The sequence below is a fragment of the Sturnira hondurensis genome, unplaced genomic scaffold (assembly GCF_014824575.4).
Source record: "Sturnira hondurensis isolate 20B ecotype Veracruz unplaced genomic scaffold, ASM1482457v3 Scaffold0018493, whole genome shotgun sequence".
NCBI lineage: Eukaryota > Metazoa > Chordata > Mammalia > Chiroptera > Phyllostomidae > Sturnira > Sturnira hondurensis.
The window spans coordinates 866962-885556 of NW_028091124.1; the positions used below are offsets into that span (position 1 = coordinate 866962).

The following is an 18595-nucleotide window of genomic DNA, read 5'->3' on the forward strand; positions in this document are numbered from 1 at the left end:
AGAATGCTGAGTAACGGGGAGCTATGGGCGGCGGTTTCGTAAAAGTGTGTATCCTTGCGCACAAGTAATAAACTAAGGGCAATAGATACACCCAGAAAGAGAAAACGACGGACACGCCCATAGCTCCACCCCCCACGCACCGTTGCTGCTCATTGCCCAGCAAATGCCCGTACGGTTTTTCACCAAATGAACAGTTTTAAAGATACAGTCCATGGCAGTTTATTTTCACTTTTCACTTGGGCGGGGCCACGTGGGCTGTTCTGATGAAGCTGGGGGCCAAGACCCCTACATTCTGCAGAGCCTCCTTTGCCAGGAGAAGCCGTCCTCCCTCCCCACCTGGGGATCAGGCCCCCTCCCTGGAGACCCCGCACGGTCTCCCCTGAAGTTCTCGTCTGCAAGGGGCTGCCGCCTCCTCTCAGGACCAAGCCCACCCCATCTCTGCTGCTGCATCGAAGGGCAGATCCTGAAGTTCAGATGTGACCTCAACGGTGAGGGACAAAGTGTGACCCCCAGAGCTGCCCCCGGGGGCTGGGGGCCAGTGAAGCCCAGGGAGCAGAAAAGGGGGAATCAGGGCAGTGACAGAACACTGGATTGGCCCGAAGGGTTGGCTTGGGCCCACTTGGCAGAGTTCTGGGCAGGGAGAGGGCGATGCTCATTGACGAGGTTGCAGGTGCAGAAGGAGGCTGAGGTGACCGTTCAGGTGCCCAGACGCTTGGGGAGCCTGAGGTGTGTGCTGCATGAATCTATCACCTAAGGCTTCTTGCCCCCCCACTGGGTCCCCCAATGATGCGATGGGCACTGTGGCTGTGAGGAGGTCCCGGCTCCCTGGAGACCCTCTGTGGTGACTCAGGCTGACGGTGGGGACAGCCGCCCTGGACACTCCCCTGGAGTCCGTGGGCAGGGCCATGAGGCGTGGCTGCCATGGTGGGTGTCACCGGAGCAGCCTGACCCACAGAGACCTTGGTGCTGCTGCTGATGGGGCTGCGGGACCCAGGACAGCCGGCTGCCTTCCGACGACGTGCTCGGCCACCGAGCTCACTCAAGCAGGCGGGTGCTGGTTTGCAGACACAAGTCGTCACTGGACACCCACACTTCCTGCCTGCGGTTCCCTGCGACCCAGCCTGTCTGGGCCCCTGGGGCTTCCTGGCCCCCCAGCCCCCGGGGGGCAGCTCTGTGGTCTCCCTGCTCCTGGAAGGGGGGCTCTCAGCCCCAGTGGCAGACTCAGAGCACCTTCCTCTCCTGGTAGAGAGGGAGCGGGTTCACTTCGAGCACCGATGTTCAGTTCGTCCCTAAAACCCTTTGGAATGGCCTGAGCAAAGATGTTTTTCTCCCAATTTGATCTGCGGATTGGATTCCAAAAGTGGACGCTGGGACTCCGCTGCCAGCAGGGCGCCAGAAGCCCACAGTCCTCTGGCGGGAGATGAAATAAACTCAGCGTGACAGCTCCCGTAGGTGACGTCTCCGTCCTCCTCCTGGTGGCTTATAAGGAGGAGCCTGTGTGCCAGTGGCAAACACCCCTCAGGCTGTGGGCAGAGGCTGAGGGGACAAGCGGCAGGTAACCCCAGACAGGGCAGCTGAGAGTGTGTAGTTCCCTAAACTGTTGAAATAAATAGGCTGACAGAGCCTGGGGCTTGGCCTCAGAGTGACGCCTTGAAGCCATGACGGTGAAGTCCTGTGACAACACCCGTCTTCTCACTGGGCTGGGTTCCAGGAGCTGTGTACTCAGGGTGGCCTCACCTATCTGGTTCTTCCCGCTGCAGGTGGACCCGAGCGAGTCATTGGTCAGTTGGTCAGTCGGTGGGGATGCCCCTGGGGAAGATGACCTGCCTGCTGCCTGGGGTAGCCCTCTGCTTCCTGCTGGGATCTCTGGCAGGTGAGTGGCCTGGGGCAGCTGGGGCCGAGTGGGGTCCTGCCCAGGTTTCTCTGGGGTGACAGCTGTCTCTTCCACTGCAGGGGCCAAGCCGGTGCAGGACGAAGGAGGTATTGCATCCCCAGTTCTGTCCTCGTTTGGGTGGGGGCAGGGGCAGGAGAGGGGCTGGGTGGGCACTGCTGCTTATTCCGGGAAGATGAGTGGATCTCCGGGTCAGCGCGCAGAGGACCTGGGGCCCCTTCCCCAGGCCACCCCCTGCAGGCCCCTGGGGACCCACCTGGCAGGAGGGAGCCAGACTCTGGGTGGTGTCGGGACCCTCCGAGCTTGGGGACACTGATGTTACCACCCTCACCGTAGTCCTAGAGTGGAGCAGTGACACCCAGACTCCAGGACTGGGGACGTGTGGTCCCCTCTGAATCCCATGTCCCCTCCACATGGATCTCTCCCTTCTCAGGATGTCCAAGTCAGGGGCCTGACTTCCCCGTCCCCCTCCTCTGTCCCCTACACCAGGAGTCAGGGCAGGGCCTGGGGCGTGCCCCTCAGCTCCTTGGAGGATCCCGGGTGACCCCGGGGGTGCTCCTAGCTAGGGCCCTTCACTGAACTGGTGCTGCTGGGGCCTGGGGAGGGGCGCGGCAGGCCCCCCCCCCCCAGCAAAGCTGCACGTGCCTTTCAGACCCCTACGCGGAGCCACCGGCCATGCCCTACTGGCCCTTCTCCACCTCTGACTTCTGGAACTACGTGCAATACTTCCAGACGCTGGGCGCCTACCCCCAGATCGAGGACATGGCCCGCACCTTCTTCGCTCACTTCCCCCTGGGGACCACCCTGGGCTTCCATGTCCCCTATCAGGAGGAGTGAGGGGTCCCCTGCCTGGTGCCCTGGCCACCAATAAACCCCTGACTTAAACGCACAACACGCGTGTAGTTTTCTTTCGAGGCCCAGCTGCACTCAGGACCCGAGGATCTTCTGGTGTGTCCCTGCTGGTGGACACTTGACATCAGTGGCGGTGGCTCTGGTCAGGACGTGCTGCTTTGTGTCGCCCTCTGGTCCAGTCCTCATCACACCCCAGAAGGGTGCCGTGGGTCCCCCAGCGTGTAGGTAGGGAAACTGAGGCTAAGAGACACCAGGGAACTGCCTGGCTTGTGGACGGGACTCAGGTCCCATCCAGACAGCTGCTCCCTTGGCCCTCATCCTTGGCCTTGGCCACTAAGCTGTGCAGCAGCCACACCTGCAGTGGCTGCCCTGCACGCTCAGCACACTCCCAAGAGCTGCTGGCACCAGGGCAGTCAGAGCTGCACCTGAGAGGAAGGGCCGGGAGCTGGGTGCACACTGTCTGGACGGGGCCGGGCCACCAGCCCTGCACACTCCAGAGGCCATGTCTTGGGGCCCATCCCCTGGCACGGGTGTGGCTGCTGCGTGAGCCGGGGAGCCCCTGGCTCACACCCGTCAGAAACTGATGTAAGGGGCTGCAGTCAGCACTGCAATGGAAATAAAAGAGCAGGAAGTTTCCTGTCTCTTTAACTATAGACACTGCATTTAGATCAGCAACTAATTACAGGAACGGTTATGCCTAACCAGTAATACACGGGGCTTGGTGACCGTGCAAGTCACCTGTTAGATTTGGGGGGAGGTGGGTGAGTGTTTTGTCCTGCATGCAATCCGAGGGGCTCGGCCAGCGGCCCTTGAAGGTCACTGAGCAGCGGCTGCTGCTTGGAGCCTCACGCAAAGCATCTCAAGGGAGGCCATCGTGCAACTCTCGCAGAGACAGAGTGGGGTGGTGGGACCCTCCCTAGGCCCAGGCCCAGGCCCAGGCCCAGGCACCAGCTGGGCTGCGAGGGACCCAGAAACGAGGAGGTGGCTGTGGTGCCCTGAGCAGGGCCTGGTGCCTCTGAGGCCACGCTGCCCGCTCTGGCCCTCCCGGAAGCTGCCAGACGTCTCATCTCCACTGGCTCCTCTCCCTGTGGCTCAGGTTAAATTCTCAGTCAGTCAGCCTGGCTGATCCTTCTGAGAAAAGCAAATACATTCTTTGTTTTTCTCCTTCCCTCCTTTGAGCTAGTTTGAATTTGGTTGCTGTAAATTAACTGCAATTTTCTTTCAAGTCCTGATCCCTGCAAGAGCTGGATGTGAGGATTTCTCAGAAGCTCCCACTGGGGACACCTGTGCCTGAACCACACACAGCAGGCCAGATGCCCTGAGAGTGGGATCTCCGTGACAGTGACTTGCCTGTCGATTCCCGTGTGTGAGAGTGTGTGAACAGTTACCTTCCACAGGATACTCAAGGCCCCGGTTATGATGAGCACCATGCTCTCTGTAGGCTGTTCAGAAGAACTGCAATCCTGGGTGCTATCCTGGGTGCTTTCCTGGGTGGACTCCTCTGTGCCCTGGCCAGAACGATGTCCCCTCTCTGGTGTCAGCAGCCCCCACAGCTGCCCTGGGATACATGGCTGGGCTGCATTTATGGGTCACAAGGGCTCAGGTGACCCTCCCTCTTTGCTCAGAGGAAGAAACCTCCACCCCCAAGTCACCCTCAGCAGCCCCCCCCGCTCCCCCAGGCTGCCCACCTTGCTTCCCGTTCTTTATGGAAATGTGGAGACCCCAGGGCTCNCCCCCCCCCCCCCCCCCCCCCCCCGACTTCCCGAGCCTGCATTCACCCAGGCACACGGCAGGCTCAGCTCCCTCTGAGCACCTCTCCCGCTTGGTTTCCCCTGCGGTCGGACCGCGAGGGGGGCCCTGGGCTGCTGCTGTGTGCAAACGGTAGTGACCGGTGCTGCTGTGAACGCGGGCGGCGGATTCCCTGGGACCAGCTTCGCGCTCCCCGGGGTGCGGACCCGGAAGTGGGGGTGCTGCACCACCCGGCGACCACCTTTCATTCCGAGGACCCTCCGTCCCGGTGTCCGCAGCCGCCGCCCCGTCGTCCGTTCCCGTCGCTGCGCGCGGGGTCCCCGCGTCCCCGCGGGCTCTGGGTGTTTCTGGGGTGTGGACGGCAGCCGCCCCGACGCGCTTCCCGGGGGGTCGGTGCCGGGGCGCCCCTCGTCCGGGGCGGGGCCCACTCGTGTGTCCTCCGTGGAGCAGTGTCCGCCCCGGGCCTCGGCCCGGGAGCGAACGGCCCCGTTCGCTGCGAGTCTCAGTTCTCTGCACATTCCGGACGGCAATTCTAAAGTCAGATACGCGGTCGGCAAACCCTCCCCCATTCCGGGGCTGCCTTTCCACTCTGCTGACCATTCCCATTCTTTTCTTTTTTCCCCTGAACGCCTTGCGTTGTTTTTTTTTTTTAATTAACTTTATTGATCATGCTGTTACAGCTGTCCCCACACATTCTTAATGAGTATTCTCGGGCACCTCTCTGTGCCAGACCCTTTGGACTGACCTGTCTGGAGCCGCGGGCCACGCGGCATCACTGCGCAGCGCTCCTGCTCCCACTTCAGCGAGGACCAGGGCCGGTGCAGCGGGTCGGCCGGCCCGAGGGAACCATAGAGTCGGCGGTCCTCCGGCGTCTACACCTGACGCGGCGGCGCGCGAACCGGAAGAGGAGGCCGGCGGACCGGAAGTGGGCCGTGGAGGCCGGGAGCGCCGCGGGGCGAAATGAAGCCGGCAGTGGACGAGATGTTCCCCGAGGGCGCCGGGCCGTACGTGGACCTGGACGAGGTGAGGCGGGCGGCCGCGGGCCGGGCGGAGCGGAGGTTGGGGCTGTGGGGCCAGAGAAGCGGCGGGCCGGCGAGAGGCGCGGGCGGTTGTCCCGGGACCGCGGGGCGCGCGAGCGGCTGTCGGGGTGACGGCAACAGGTGGCTCGGACGTGTATCCCGTGGGCAGGCGGGGAGACCAAAACGAGGCCGGAACCCGCACCGGGAGCCGCGGGTCGGGGGCTTTTGGCATCACGTGACTCTGCCCATGGACGGGACGTTTAGCTCGGGGACCCTGTTTGGCGATCACACGGGCGTACGAGGCGGTCTCGCGCGCGTGCCACCCCTTCGCGATGGCCTTGTCTGCCGACCGGCTCAGCTCCCGGTGCCAGGCCCGGTGCCGAGGTCAGCCTCCTATTCCGAAAGCTCCGGGCAGCCGCAGTCCGCGCCGGCACGCAGAGCGGCGACTACACACCCAAGCGGGTGAAGAGGTGGAGGAGCCCTGACTTCAGGGCCCTCCGGCCTGCGGACGGCCCAGCAGAGGCAGAGAGGCGGACTGCAGCTGCGCACTGCTGGGGTCATGGGCCAGGTGGACGAGGGTGCAGGGAGGAGGCCCGGTGAGAGCGGCTGGGGAAGGGAGGTGGGAAAGGTGGCCGGCCTGACCCAGACTCCAGTATCCCTGTAGGGTGGCAGGACTCACCGCCCTGGGTCTCCTGGAACCACTGGGGGGGGGGGGGACTGAGGAGCTCCCACCCTGAGAGTTTGGGGAGCAGGATACTGAGCAAAGACAACACCGGTAGGTGGAGGCAGGGACGAGCTCCACAGAGTCTGTGGCTTGTGCTGAAGGGGAAGGGAGGAGGTGGAGAATCTGGGGCTTTGTGGACACAGGATACGCACCGACTGAGCCAGGAAGGTGCAGCAGGGCAGGGGGCCAGCAGAGCCAGTGCTCCGACCCTGCTCCAACCTCGCCCTGTGGCTGGGGAGGAGCCTCCAGGTCCTGCACTCACCAGGTAGCCAGCTCTGGCTGTGATCTGGTGTTACTGCCACTGCAGAGCTGTGGCAGCAGCAGGTCCCCAGAGGAAACGGTTTAGTTTTCAGAAGGAGCAAAGCAGCCCTCGGGCTCAGCGCTGTGTGGACCTGTGGGCTCTGGGGGCACCCAGCAGGGTTTTGGACCCCCAGCCGGAGGCTGGTGGAGAAGCCATGCCCGGGGCAGTGGCAGGGCTCCCTGAAAGGCAAGGGGAAGACTCCAGAAACGTCCACCTCCATCTCATCTGCTTCCTTCAGCTCCGGCCTGGGCACTTCTCCCACTCTGACCTGCCTGCTGAGGGCAGTGGCAGGCAGTGGTGTGGGCCCCGGATGACCGCTGTCTCTGAAATCGGGGCTCACTCGCTCGTCCTCTCCCTTCCGCAGGCCGGAGGCAGCACAGGGCTCCTGATGGACTTGGCAGCCAATGAAAAGGCAGTTCACGCGGACTTCTTCAACGGTGAGGGTGCGGCTGGGGCGCCAGTGTAATCAGGGCGCTCTTCCGCAGGCCATGCTGTGCCCGGGTGACACGGGTGGTTTGGCTCTCGGGACAGGAAAACCCGGACCCCGTGCCATGCTCAGAACACAGTGTGTTTGTGCAGCGTGGTGGCATGCCTGTCAGCTCTGGCAGTCGACCCTGTCACTCAGGAGGAAAAAATAGCACGAAATTGCTCCCAGCTTTACATTCCGGGCGTGGAGCCCGGGCTGCAGACATAATTCTGGGTCTGGGCCGTGGCCGGCAAGGCCGGGACCGTCTGCCTTTCTCAGCCCGCTCCCTCCCCGGGGGAGGGCCTTCTCACCCTTCCCCGTTTGCCATGGGCCCTGGCCCTGTGCTGCCTTCACAGAGGAGCCCATCTTCGCCTCTGAGCCCGGGCCCTGGTGCTTACCCCTGCAGGGCAGGGCAGGGCAGCGCAGTGCAGTTTTCCTGACAGCGGGCAAGGGCCCCTCCGGGAGACCCGCACACAGGTCACAGGGTGTTCCTCTGTCTTGGAGCTTCTCGAGACCTCGTTTCTGCAGGTTCTGTTCATTCTTCCCAAGGGTTCGCTCATCGGTAGCAACGCAGGGTTTTCTTGGGGGGAGGGGTCGAGTGGTGTTTTCTCTCTTCATCACCCTTCTTTAATCCAGGGTGGCTTCCACCACAAGGAACTTCTGTCACTGGGTAGCGGCAGCTAGGACATCACCTGGCCACGTTGGTTTTCAGCAAACCAAAGGCCCTTGGGGGCTTGAGTCTAGGCCGTTGTCTGGCTCCTTTTCAGCCTGTTGCTGCCTAAGGGAGAACGGACTGCCCGGTCAGGGGCAGACTCCCCAGGGAGCCCGGCTGCCACCAAGGCCTGTGGGCTCTGGGAAGTGGCATGTGAGCCTTGAGAACAGAGCAGCGTCTTCACACTAAGCAAGAGGGTGTGGGGGGCAAGCCGGGAAGGTGCGGGGCCTTCCCCCAGCTGCTCACGCAGCGCAGCTCGGTCCCTCGGGACTGTGACCTCTGACACCTGATACTGCATGACCCTCTGGCATGTCCTGATGCCCCTTTCGGAGCCTGGCGCACCCTCGGCCAGCCCATGGCTTTGAGTGTGCTGTGTCTTGTGTTCGTGGGGTTTCCCGACACAGTCCTGACAGCGTGTCTGAGAAGCGCCCAGGCAGACCTGCCGGGGGGCGTTTAGCAACAGGAGCAGTGCCGGCCCCTCTCCCCAAGTCAGGCGGACAGGGAGGGATGCAGAGGGGCTCCGTGCCAGAGCCCACCAACGGCTCCCCCTGCCCATCAGCCGGCGAGCATCTTGTGTTCAGAAGCCGTCACTCAAGGCCGTGTGGACCTTTGATGGGGCCCCTTCTGAGTCCTTCCCACTCAGGGACCAAGGTCCCGATGGCCTGTGTCCCTGGGAAGTGGGGTCTGAGCCGACTTCGCTTACCATCTCACAGAGCAGTGCAGCATGAGACAGGGCGTGGGCAGGGACTGTCCTGGGAGGAGAGCCCTGGTGGTGTTCCTGGGAGCGGACACTGAGCAGAGGTCCGAAGGGTGTGAGGGGCTGGCCAGGCTGGGAATGCCCCTGCACCCCGTGGGGTGAGGTCTCTTCTGCCCTGGGAGCGGCCTTTACTGCACTCGGTCGTCCCATGTTTTCTCTGGGTTCCCAACGACCCGCCAGTTCTTCTCGGGTTGTTTTTTGGGTCATCTGCCCGTGTGTCCCACGAACATGTGGTTTTGTTCCTTCGCGCAGATTTTGAAGATCTCTTTGATGACGACGACATCCAGTGAGGTGCTCGCGTGGGGCCAAGCCTGTGTGACGTGGGCGAGTGGCGCGGCTCCTCGGGACAGCGCAGTGGTTCTGAAGCGTGTGCGGGAACGCTGGGCAGGAGGAGACGGCTACCCGGGAGGGAGGGGGGGGTCGGCTGCGTGGGTGAGCCCAGCCCCTCGAAGTCCTCGCTGCAATTAAAAGAGGCAATGCCACCACTCTTGGGGACTCTTATTTTTGCGTCTGAATGACTGGCCCAGTCCCTCAAGGTCCCTGTGTGCGTGCAGAGAGGGCACGCTGGTGGCCCGCAGTTGGCATGGCTTCCTGCGTGTGACACTTCGGAGCCCTGAGGCCACGGTACAGGTGGAGTCTGTGAGCCCTGGGGCCGGGCAGGGCCCTGGGGAGTCCCGTTGGTCACACCATCTGGACCCGCCCCTGGGCCCTGCTGCCCGCTCCCTGCAGAGCAGGGCCTTGTGCTCTGCCTTCCCGTCAAAGCAGCTGCTGTGCCCAAACCCGAGGCCTGAGGAAGCAGGACTGGGGGTCGCGGTGCAAAGTCGCTCCCTGTGTGGAGAGTTGGGGGGTGTCCACTATGGCGGGGGGTGTGACGTCCAAGGGGGTTCAGCTCTAAGGGGGGTTAGGGAGTTTTTTTAAGTTCCATGTTGGTCCAACTCCGCAATTCAGAGTGGCTGTCAAAACAGATCGCTGGAAGTCCCGGTGCTTGGGCAAGCAGAGCCTTCCTCTGGGTGGGTGGGCGGGCTTGTGGATGGCGCCACCTGGCGGCCTCTCTGGGAGGGAGCAGTGTTTGCTGCAGACCAGGGCAGCCTTTCTGAGTCTAGCTGGGACGGGGCCCTGTCCTGGTTCAGTGCCAAGACAAGGGCCGCATCCTGGGAAAGACCCAGCTCCGAGACACACGGACGGCCATGTTGGAAGACCCTTCTCGCAGAGTGCGCCGGGCCCGGCTGGTGGTGGGGCCGCCTCTCCGTCGGGCTCAGCTCTGGCCACGGGCCAGAGGTCCCACAGTCCGGTGTCACAGCCGTGTCTCAGTGCTGTGTTTTTGAGGGGCGTCCACGAGCAGTTCTTACAGGTCCTAAGTGCATCCCCACAACAGGCCTAGGAGGGTCTGTGGGGGCATGTGGGTGGCCAGGTGTGTCCTCGGGTGACCGCTGGTGACCCCACGGCAGCGAGCTCAGCCTCTTCCTTGAGGCTCACAGACTGCGAAACCGGTGACACAGCATTAAATGTGTTTCTTGCTGGTTTGGCAGAAAAAAGAGCTATAGTTTTGATTCATTCACACCAGACAGTTCTGTGTCGGCTGTTGTCATCTTCTTATCCAGCGACTCAAGGGAGAGAGGCCAGTGCCCGACTGACGAGCCAGGCGCTACGCGTCTGAAAGATTCTTGTGCACCTGCCAGAACTCGCTGTCCTACCTACGCTCATTGTCAGGAGGTTTACGAAATTCCGAGGGCCAGCTCGGGGCCCCCTTGGTCCCTGTGGGGTCTGGCCAGGTCAGCTCCCTCCCTGCTTGGGCCTGTTTCTCACTGGTAGACAAGGCTCTCGGTCCCTTGGGCCCCCTGGTGCCCAGCTCACTGGCTTCGGCAGGGAGGGGTGGCAGAGGGGAAGAGGGGGGCTGACGCAGTCGCCCTGTGGCCCCAACCAAGAGTTGGCGTGTTCTCTCCAGACAGAGGCCCCAGGACCCCGCGGCTGCCCTGCTGACTTTCAGAGACACGTGTGTGTCCTACACGTGTTTAGACATGTTCAAGCCTTAGGCCTCCCTTGGCCTTGACAGAACCCTGGTGGCGCCCTTGCCGCCCTGAGACTGGGAGAACGACTGTCCCTCGTCTCTGGGACCTGGCTGTGGCCCGGCACCGTGACTCCCTCAGGACACGGCAGGCAGCTTTACCAGTTGTCTGTCTGTGCCGAGTCCTTTGGCGAAACTGTAGCCATCAGCAGGAACGCTTTCATTTGCTTGGACTAAACTCCGTCACTGCGTCGTAGACCTGCTTGCCTCCGTCTCAGACTGGGGTGCCGACCTCTGCATCCCACAGCCTGTGGTGGACGGACATCCTGCACCGTCTGTCTCAGGCTCGCCTGTTAGCCAGGCTGTGGGGCGTCAGGGGGGCGGAGCACAGCTCCTTGGGGAGGACTTGGGGGCCGGGGCAGACACCGATGCTTGGAGAGAAGCAGGCACGTGCCTCATACTCCTTGGGAGGAAAGGAGCAGATGTGTGGGGAAGCTTTGGTGGGCGGGCGAGCAGAGGACAGGGGCCCCGGGGCTCCAGGACCCATGGACTGAGGCCACCTCTTCTGTGCTCCTTTGGCCCAGGTGGCAGGGCCCCTGCCTCAGTGTCTTCCCTTCAGGGGGTGGGCACACACTGGGAAGGCCTCTGATTGGTCTGCCCTGTCTCTCCCACACCTGCCAATCAGCAGCAGCCAGGCTTCTGGCAGCACCCTTAGCCTCTCAGGGCTGTGGAGGGGCCGCCTCTGAGCAGATGGCTCCCCTCCAAGGCTGTGAAGGTTACTGGGCAGTATTTTCTGCTGGCCTCAGTGGTCTTGGGCCCCTGCTCAGCCACAGGCTCTCAGCAGTGAATGCCGACGGAGGGGCCCTTTCCTAAACCACAGGGGCTGGCAGGGTTTGGGGACAGCGGGGAGTGACGGTTTTGGTGTTCCAGTTCCTTTGAGGTCGTCCATCGAGGCCTGTGAAGGGGCCTGTGCTTTTCCTGCCCTCCCACCCGTCTGTCCTGGGCGGGGCGCAGGCCCCTCGCACGCCCCTCGGCCAGCAGGAAGGGGCCAGGGCTCAGGAGCCTACCAGCGGGGGGCCTCTGAGTTCTCGCACAGAGTCACTGGTCTGGGGCACCTCCAAGGTAAGTCACACTTGAAAAGGCAGCGTTGTCAATTTTAGAACTTCCGCTGCTGTGAATGCTGCCTGGAGCCAAGATGGGAGAATGTTGAGAAAGCACTCAGATAAAAGCTCTTTGTCCCTCAGGGGCCCGCAGACAGGCTCTGAGTGCGGCCCGAGGGCTCTCCGAGTTCAGGCCTCTGAGGGGTGAAGGGGCTGAGTCCTGCTTGGCCTGTGTGCACCCCACACCCCCGGGACGAGCTGGCGGAAACTGCCAGCGTTTGAACCTCGTCTTCCTGCATCGTGCCGACGCCTCTTCCTGGTCAGCTCTGGGTGCTCCCCGCCCCACTCAGAGGGCTCTAGGGCCCAGGCGTCAGTAACTGTCACCCCCAGGTCACAGAGTGCGCCATGTGACAGTGTGGGGTTGCCAGCTTTGTCAGCACTGTGCGATGGTGAGGGCCGCATGACTCTGGAGACAGCGAGTGGACGACTGTCCCTCTGGGGCAGAGTGGGGTGGCCGAGGGGGTCCCCAGGCCATTTTCTTTGGTTCCTGGTTTGCAGCTGGAGCAGAGAAGGAAGGCCTAGTCTTCAAGGCCAAGGGCTGCTCACCCGCAAGAGCTCTGAGGAGGGACTGGTTTCACAGCCGAGTCCCCGAGCTTGGAGAAACTGCCCCCCGGGACTTGTGGGGCGAGGGTTTGCCCGAGGACGGGGAGCTGGCGCTTCCAGACAGGGTGCTTCCTCAGCTGGGCATCTGCCCGCGGCCCCGAGATTTCTGCTTGGCCAGGACGCACCGACGTCCTGGCGCTGCAGGGGAGTGTGCAGGTTCCAGTCGCCTGTGGGTGGGTGGCTGGAAGCTTCCCACAGGCAGAGACCTGTGTGGGGACACAGGACGGCTTGTCCCCACTGCCGTCCTTGGATGGTGCTGTTGTTTGTTTTTCTTTTTTCGTTTTGAATTGACTTAAACCTTTATTTTGCTGAGACTTAATTTATCCTGTCACTTGGAAGGCTCACTCCTGTCCCCAACTGTGCCCAGTGCAGTTAGAAATTGTTGCAATAACCTTCTGGGACTTTGGCTGAGACGGGAAACCGCCAAACCTGCCGAGGCAACAACGTCCGGAGCAGTTGGCTGTACTTTTTCTTTACTGAGCGTCTTGCTGTGATGGTGACGATGCCGCAGATCCCCTCCTTGACAGCCATCTTCGTGTCCAGCATCGCGTCCTGAGAACGGTCCCAGGGGTGGGGGCGCTCCGTTTGTGGGTGAGCAAACCCTTGACCCAGGACGGGCAGAGTGGGGCTTTGCCCAGAGCAGGACCCAAGTCACGGTTCTGCCCCATGATGTGTGGCCCAGAGGAAGTTATTGAACTTCCTGCCTCTGTTTCCATCCACACAAAGGAAAGTTATACTTAACGCAAGAAAAGAGGAACCGCCCTGGCTGGTGCGGCTCAGTGAACTGAGTGCTGGCCTGCAGACCAAAGGGTTACGGATTCGATTCCCAGTCAGGGCACATGCCTGGGTAGCAGGCCAGGTCCCCCGTAGGGGGTGCTCAAGAGGCAGCCAAACATTAATGTTTCTCTCCCTGTCTTCCTCCCTCTCCCTCTGTCTAAAGATAAATAAAAATCTTTAAAAGAAAGGAATAGAGGAACAACTGCTATTCAGCAAAAAGTGCCCTTGAGGGGCTGTGCAGTTGCAGACTGAAGACCGTCAGCACAGGGTGGGTGCACCTCTTGGCCGGGGTGCCGACAGGAGGAGCTGGACAGAGTCCAGGTTGTGGCTGTTTGTACGGGTGTCCCAGTGCGGACGAGGCCTGCCCGGGGGTGCAGCTCAGAGAGGGGCCTCCGGGTTAGCGGAGGTGGGCAGGGGAGGGTGGGCTGGTTACACGGTTGCATTTAACTGTCAATACTCATCAAACTGAAGGTTCAAGGTCCGTGTGTTTATGTGCACGCATGTTGTCCATCGGGTCATTTCAAAGCAAAGTGTCTGAGTCAGCTGGGGCCACCATCCCAAAGCCCCGGACGCAGGTGGCCTGCATGGAGGAGAGTTGTGTCTCAGACGGGAGGCTGGACATCCCAGGACCTGGTGCTGGCAGGCCTGGTTCCCACCAAGACCTCTCTCCGTGGCTCCCTCCACAGACGGCGGCCTTCGCCCTGCCTGCTCACACGGCCTTCTGTCTTTGCAGATGGCTCCCGGTGTCTCCTCCTCTTCTTCGAAGGACACCTGTCCCTTCGGAGGAGGACCCTGTCTGCACCACGTCATTCAGCCCTGATTCCCTCCTCAAAGGTCCCATCTCCCCACACAGTCGGTCACAGCGGGGTCAGGTTTCAACATAGGCCTTTGGGGGACACAACGCGGCCCCCCAACGTGACGCCTGCTTCGTGCAGCGGTGGCCAGGACAAAAGGGTCAGACGAGGACGGGCCCGGGCATGGGCGTGGGCACGGGCACGTGAGAGGAGGTGGCCGTGTCCTTGCAGCTGGCTCTGGAGGGCATGTCCGTGTGCCCGCCTCTCTGTGACTGTCACCCTACAGCGTGTGGAGGTTAGAGCCCGTACAGAGGTGAAGTCATTGGGGCTGTACCCATACACAGGACCGACAGGGGACCAGCAGGTCTGAGGGCCACCCTCATGGTGCCATTCTCAGGGATGACCACGGCCGCAGCTGCCCTGGGCGTCCCACAGGCAACTGGGAGTCAGCTTCAGCCGCCGCCTCTCCCTGGAATAAGGAGGGGACAGCGTGTGGCTGGATGGTCTGGCTGTGGGGGGATGTATGTTCCACATCTGGGGACATGGCCAGCTGCTACCCATCCTGAGAGAAGGCCAAGTGTGAGCGGGGGCCTGACTGACAGGAGGCTGTGTCAGAACCGCGTTCAGAACCGCAGAACGCTGCAGCTCAGCGGATGCCCTGGGCCTGGAATGGCCCTGCCACGAGACCTGGGAGACCTGGCGGTGGCTGCAACTCCTACGCCTGTAGACTGGCTCTGGGATGCAGCCCGAGAGTGCCACCTGGTGGCAAACTCGGGGATTTTGGACCAAAACATTTCCAGACCCAGGGACGTGGTGTTCACCATTTGAGAGACAATTGCTAGCTTGTTCTTGGGGATTGACTGAAGTGCCCCTATGACTGAGGACAGAAAGTCATCTTGAAACCCAAAATACTCATGAGGCCTTGGGTGACATCGGAGAGCCGGTCTGACAAGGGGAACAGGGCCCAGAAGGCTCCATGATGGAGCAGAAATGGCTTAGCCAGGAGCGCTTAGCGGGGGTGCTCATCCTCCACGGCTGACCTCAGAACCACCTGCGGGGCTGCCAGGCCCCGCTGCCACGTGGGCAGTGTCCTGTGAGCCACTCCCGCCCGACGAGATCATGGTTCAAGGTGGAGGGACAGCTTCGTGTTTGGGAGCTCAGCCTCCCCTACCCAACTGGTGGGAAGCCCTGATTGACTGAGGGAGGAAAGAACCGGCTAGCTCAGGGGTCTGAGTTGCGTGCTGGTTTCCTTGTGGTACCTCAAGAACTAAACAGCAAAAAAGGATCTGCATGGGTGTGCTCACTCACTCACGGGCTGTGGCCAGTGGCCCAGCCGGGGGACCAGGTGAGCACGGGAAATCCAGACTCAAGGGTATGCAGTTATGGGGCACGGCCCTACGGAATCACTCGGGGAGTTTGGGGAGCATTACAGGGACACGTGGTGATGCCCCTCAGAGGAACCCCTCCCACAATGGGAAGGTGGTGGGAAACAGCACGGGGCGTCCAGGTCGGACGGCTGCAGGCCACCCCGGAGGCTACAGATGGGTCCTGCCACCGACTCCAGGCCAGCCGTGGTGCACCCGATGGTGGACAGAACACCATGGCCTGGGAAGAAGGTTCGGCACTGGTTTGGACCACAGCTGTGGTTGTTTAGAGCAGGGCATTCACTCCATAGCCCACGGTGTCCAACTGCGGGCACAAGGACACCACGTTGAATGGACACGTCCTGTTGCCTCTCATCCCCAGAGCAGAGCTTCAATGGGAAATCGGAACAGGTGGCTGAAACACCTGTTTGCAGGTGGCAGCAGATAAGGGCAGGTGCTAAGGGCTGGCTTGCATCCCTTCTCCATCCCGCTCACGGAGGGCAGTTGGGGGGGGTCCCTGCTTGATAGGCTCTTCTCTGCTGGGGGTCTTGGGGAGAGGGGCTGGGGAAGGGCAGGCCTCATCTTGTCTTCCCCACCTGGTCGCTGGTCCTGGGGCCAGGGCTGCAGCTTCGGGTGCGGGAAGCAGGGACGATGCTTCAGTGGCCGTACGCTGTAGCTCTAAGTCTTTGTGCCAGGATTTCGAGGGTGGGTGGGGTGGACGGTGCCTTCATCCTCTCTGGGCAACTTGACCCAAATGGCCCCCTGGCCCTCTGGTGACCCCACTTGTTGGGAACTGCTCTGCCTGGTTTCAGTACCTGTAACTGCCTCCCATGGCCAAGGCTAAGTGAGCAACCTCCAGAATTCGAGCCACAAGGAGACAAAGCTTGTCTCTGGCAGCAAACGCTGTCTCTGCTTCCTCCCTTCCTGCCCCCAGTGCATGGTCGGTAGTCAGTGACGGGTAAGACTCCTCAGAAGGGGGCAACCTAAGCCAGACATGATCACTCGGGAGGCCACCATGGAAGGACTCGGGGGGCTGCAACAAAGAGGGAGCGATGGACCCTTGCTCCCCGGCTATTCTGACATAGCCCAGCCCCCATGTCCTCTGGGAGAAGCGCTTCCTGACTCTGATCCATTTAAGCCTGAAAACCTGTGACAGGGAAGGCAGTGCGGCCCTTTGCTTGGGTAGAGCAGAATCTGGGGCAATCTGGTATAAGAAAGAATTCCTAACAGTCCTGTGAAACCTGCTTTGCTAAGAATGCTTTTAGTCAAATGATAAAGGCCCGGGCAGAAAATGAGTTTGTTTTCCCAAGTCTTGTAGCCTTTTAGCTGACAGACCCTGACTAAGAAGTAGCCCTAATAGTTCTGTGTATACTATCTACTGTTTACTGCCTGACAATGATTAGTAAGTTCTACCTGAACTCCTGTGCAAAAAAAACAATAAAAGCCTGTCTAGGCAAGGGTCAGCACGCTCTCCCCTAGAGAGAGTGGCCTGCCCCTTTTCTCCACAGGACTTGGTAGTCTGTGTGAATTTGTCTTGATCACCGGTAACTCTGCGGGTACTGCTGGTCAGCGCACGCGTCACGCACTGTAGGTGCGGGCTGTGGGCTGACGCTGCCGCCCCCAGCGCGGACGAGCACTGTGGCAAACCGGGTGTCTCGGTGGTGGAGGCATTCAGGCTGAAATCGCCACACCCAGCGGAACAGAAATGGTGCTCACAGGTTAGGGATGCACGGCAGGTGGTACCACGAGGGAAATGCGGGTGGCTGCTGAGACAGGACAGGGGACACCTTTGTGATGCTTGAGAAGGCACATGGTTCTTCAACAGGATACTAAAAAGTGCCTACTTGAAGGAAAAATGAATTGAGGAGACCATTCACAGAGGGGTGCCTCCCCACTATTAAAGAATACCGTCTTCCCACGAGCATGTGAGAACGTGAACTGTTTCCAGGACAAAGCTGTGACCCTAACCCTGCGTTCCTGTGGATCTATTAGGGCAGATGGACGTGGAGACCACACTTACCTTAGACGCGCAGGTTAATTGATCCTCTCCCCGGGCACCAGGAACAGGTTGCTTGCCCTGAGTCCTGTGGACTGGGTGGGGAGGGCATGAACACCTTCACCTGAAGTTAGTAAGTGGANAATAAAGAATACCGTCTTCCCACGAGCACGTGAGAACGTGAACTGTTTCCAGGACAAAGCTGTGACCCTAACCCTGCGTTCCTGTGGATCTATTAGGGCAGATGGACGTGGAGACCACACTTACCTTAGACGCGCAGGTTAATTGATCCTCTCCCCGGGCACCAGGAACAGGTTGCTTGCCCTGAGTCCTGTGGACTGGGTGGGGAGGGCATGAACACCTTCACCTGAAGTTAGTAAGTGGAGAGCAGACTTGTACACACGAACTACAAAGCCGTTTCCCCCCCCGTGGGTGGGCCACTCTCCACCCGGCCAGCGGTGGCTCCAAATCCTCACCCGCACTCGGTGTTGCATTTTCCAGGTTCGCCATTCTTCCGGGTGGTGGTGGTGGTGCCTCGCGTGACTTTAAATTGCACCTTTGTGTCGTTTCCTGGGTCATCCCTCTGGACGGGCCCTTTCCAATGGGCCAGTTCAACGAAGTCTTTTCCTATTTTTCTACTGAGTCACTTTTTTTTCCTTTTTAAGATGCAGTTCTTGTAAGATGCGCATTCTGAACATGCGCCCTCTGTTGGCCCCATTTACTGTAAAAACACCCCAGTTTCTGGGCCCTTTCTTTCTCTTGATGGAGAGAAGCTCTTTGTCTTGATGGCCAACTTGTCTGTTTCCCCCCTTTGGTTTTTTACTTTCCATTTAAGAAACGTTCGCCTAAGCCAAGGTTGTGAACATTTCCTCTTTCTTTCTAGAAGGTTTATTGTTTTACCTTCCACGTGTAGCTTTACAATCGATCTGACACTGATTTTCACTATTGGTACGAAATCCGGGTTAAAATTCCTTCTTGTCTCTGGGCATCAGGTTGACCAGCGCCCACCAAGTTCTGAAAGACCAGGCTCTCCCTCTGCAGTGCCCTCCTTTTCATAGCCAACGGCCCGCCGGCCACCTTGCAGCCTATTCCGCCCCGTTTGTCTGCACTCCCCCAGCAAGGCCACGGCGCTGTCGTTCCTACAGCATTTTGTATATCTTGGTGTCTGGTACTAAGTTCTCCCTCACTGTTCTTTGTCCTCACCATCGCGTTATTTCAGCCCTTCCCAAGCAAGGGTGGAGTATCTAAAATATGTACTCTAAAGATACATACTTTGGAATCAGCTTGTCAACTTCAATAAGAGAAAAATGAGTAGGAGTTTTATTTAGATTGAGTGAATCTGCAGACGACTTTGGAGATAACGGTCTTCTTTACAGGTTTTAGGACAAGACACACCCCTCTGTTGGTTCAGGGCGGGTAGCCTGT

General features: G+C 60.5%; 2 protein-coding genes across 2 annotated transcripts; both read left to right on the top strand.

The window, feature by feature from the left end:
* Positions 1 to 1147: 1147 nt before the first annotated feature.
* On the top strand, positions 1148 to 2964 carry OTOS (otospiralin). The gene is made up of 4 exons (XM_037069214.1): positions 1148 to 1555; positions 1761 to 1873; positions 1954 to 1980; positions 2544 to 2964. Exons 2-4 carry the CDS (start codon positions 1804 to 1806, stop codon positions 2726 to 2728), a joined length of 282 nt encoding a protein of 93 aa, XP_036925109.1. The 5' UTR covers positions 1148 to 1555; positions 1761 to 1803; the 3' UTR covers positions 2729 to 2964.
* A 2431-nt stretch (positions 2965 to 5395) lies between these two features.
* Positions 5396 to 8960, top strand: COPS9 (COP9 signalosome subunit 9). The gene is made up of 3 exons (XM_037069246.1): positions 5396 to 5515; positions 6901 to 6973; positions 8724 to 8960. Exons 1-3 carry the CDS (start codon positions 5453 to 5455, stop codon positions 8759 to 8761), a joined length of 174 nt encoding a protein of 57 aa, XP_036925141.1. The 5' UTR covers positions 5396 to 5452; the 3' UTR covers positions 8762 to 8960.
* Positions 8961 to 18595: the final 9635 nt, after the last annotated feature.

Coding starts and splice junctions, on each gene's coding strand:
- OTOS (XM_037069214.1), top strand. CDS start 1,804: ATGCCCCTGGGGAAGATGACCTGCCTGCTGCCTGGGGTAGCCCTCTGC. Junction 1,874..1,953: donor CCTGCTGGGATCTCTGGCAG/GTGAGTGGCCTG, acceptor CTTCCACTGCAG/GGGCCAAGCCGGTGCAGGAC. Junction 1,981..2,543: donor GCCGGTGCAGGACGAAGGAG/GTATTGCATCCC, acceptor CGTGCCTTTCAG/ACCCCTACGCGGAGCCACCG.
- COPS9 (XM_037069246.1), top strand. CDS start 5,453: ATGAAGCCGGCAGTGGACGAGATGTTCCCCGAGGGCGCCGGGCCGTAC. Junction 5,516..6,900: donor CGTACGTGGACCTGGACGAG/GTGAGGCGGGCG, acceptor TCCCTTCCGCAG/GCCGGAGGCAGCACAGGGCT. Junction 6,974..8,723: donor TCACGCGGACTTCTTCAACG/GTGAGGGTGCGG, acceptor TCCTTCGCGCAG/ATTTTGAAGATCTCTTTGAT.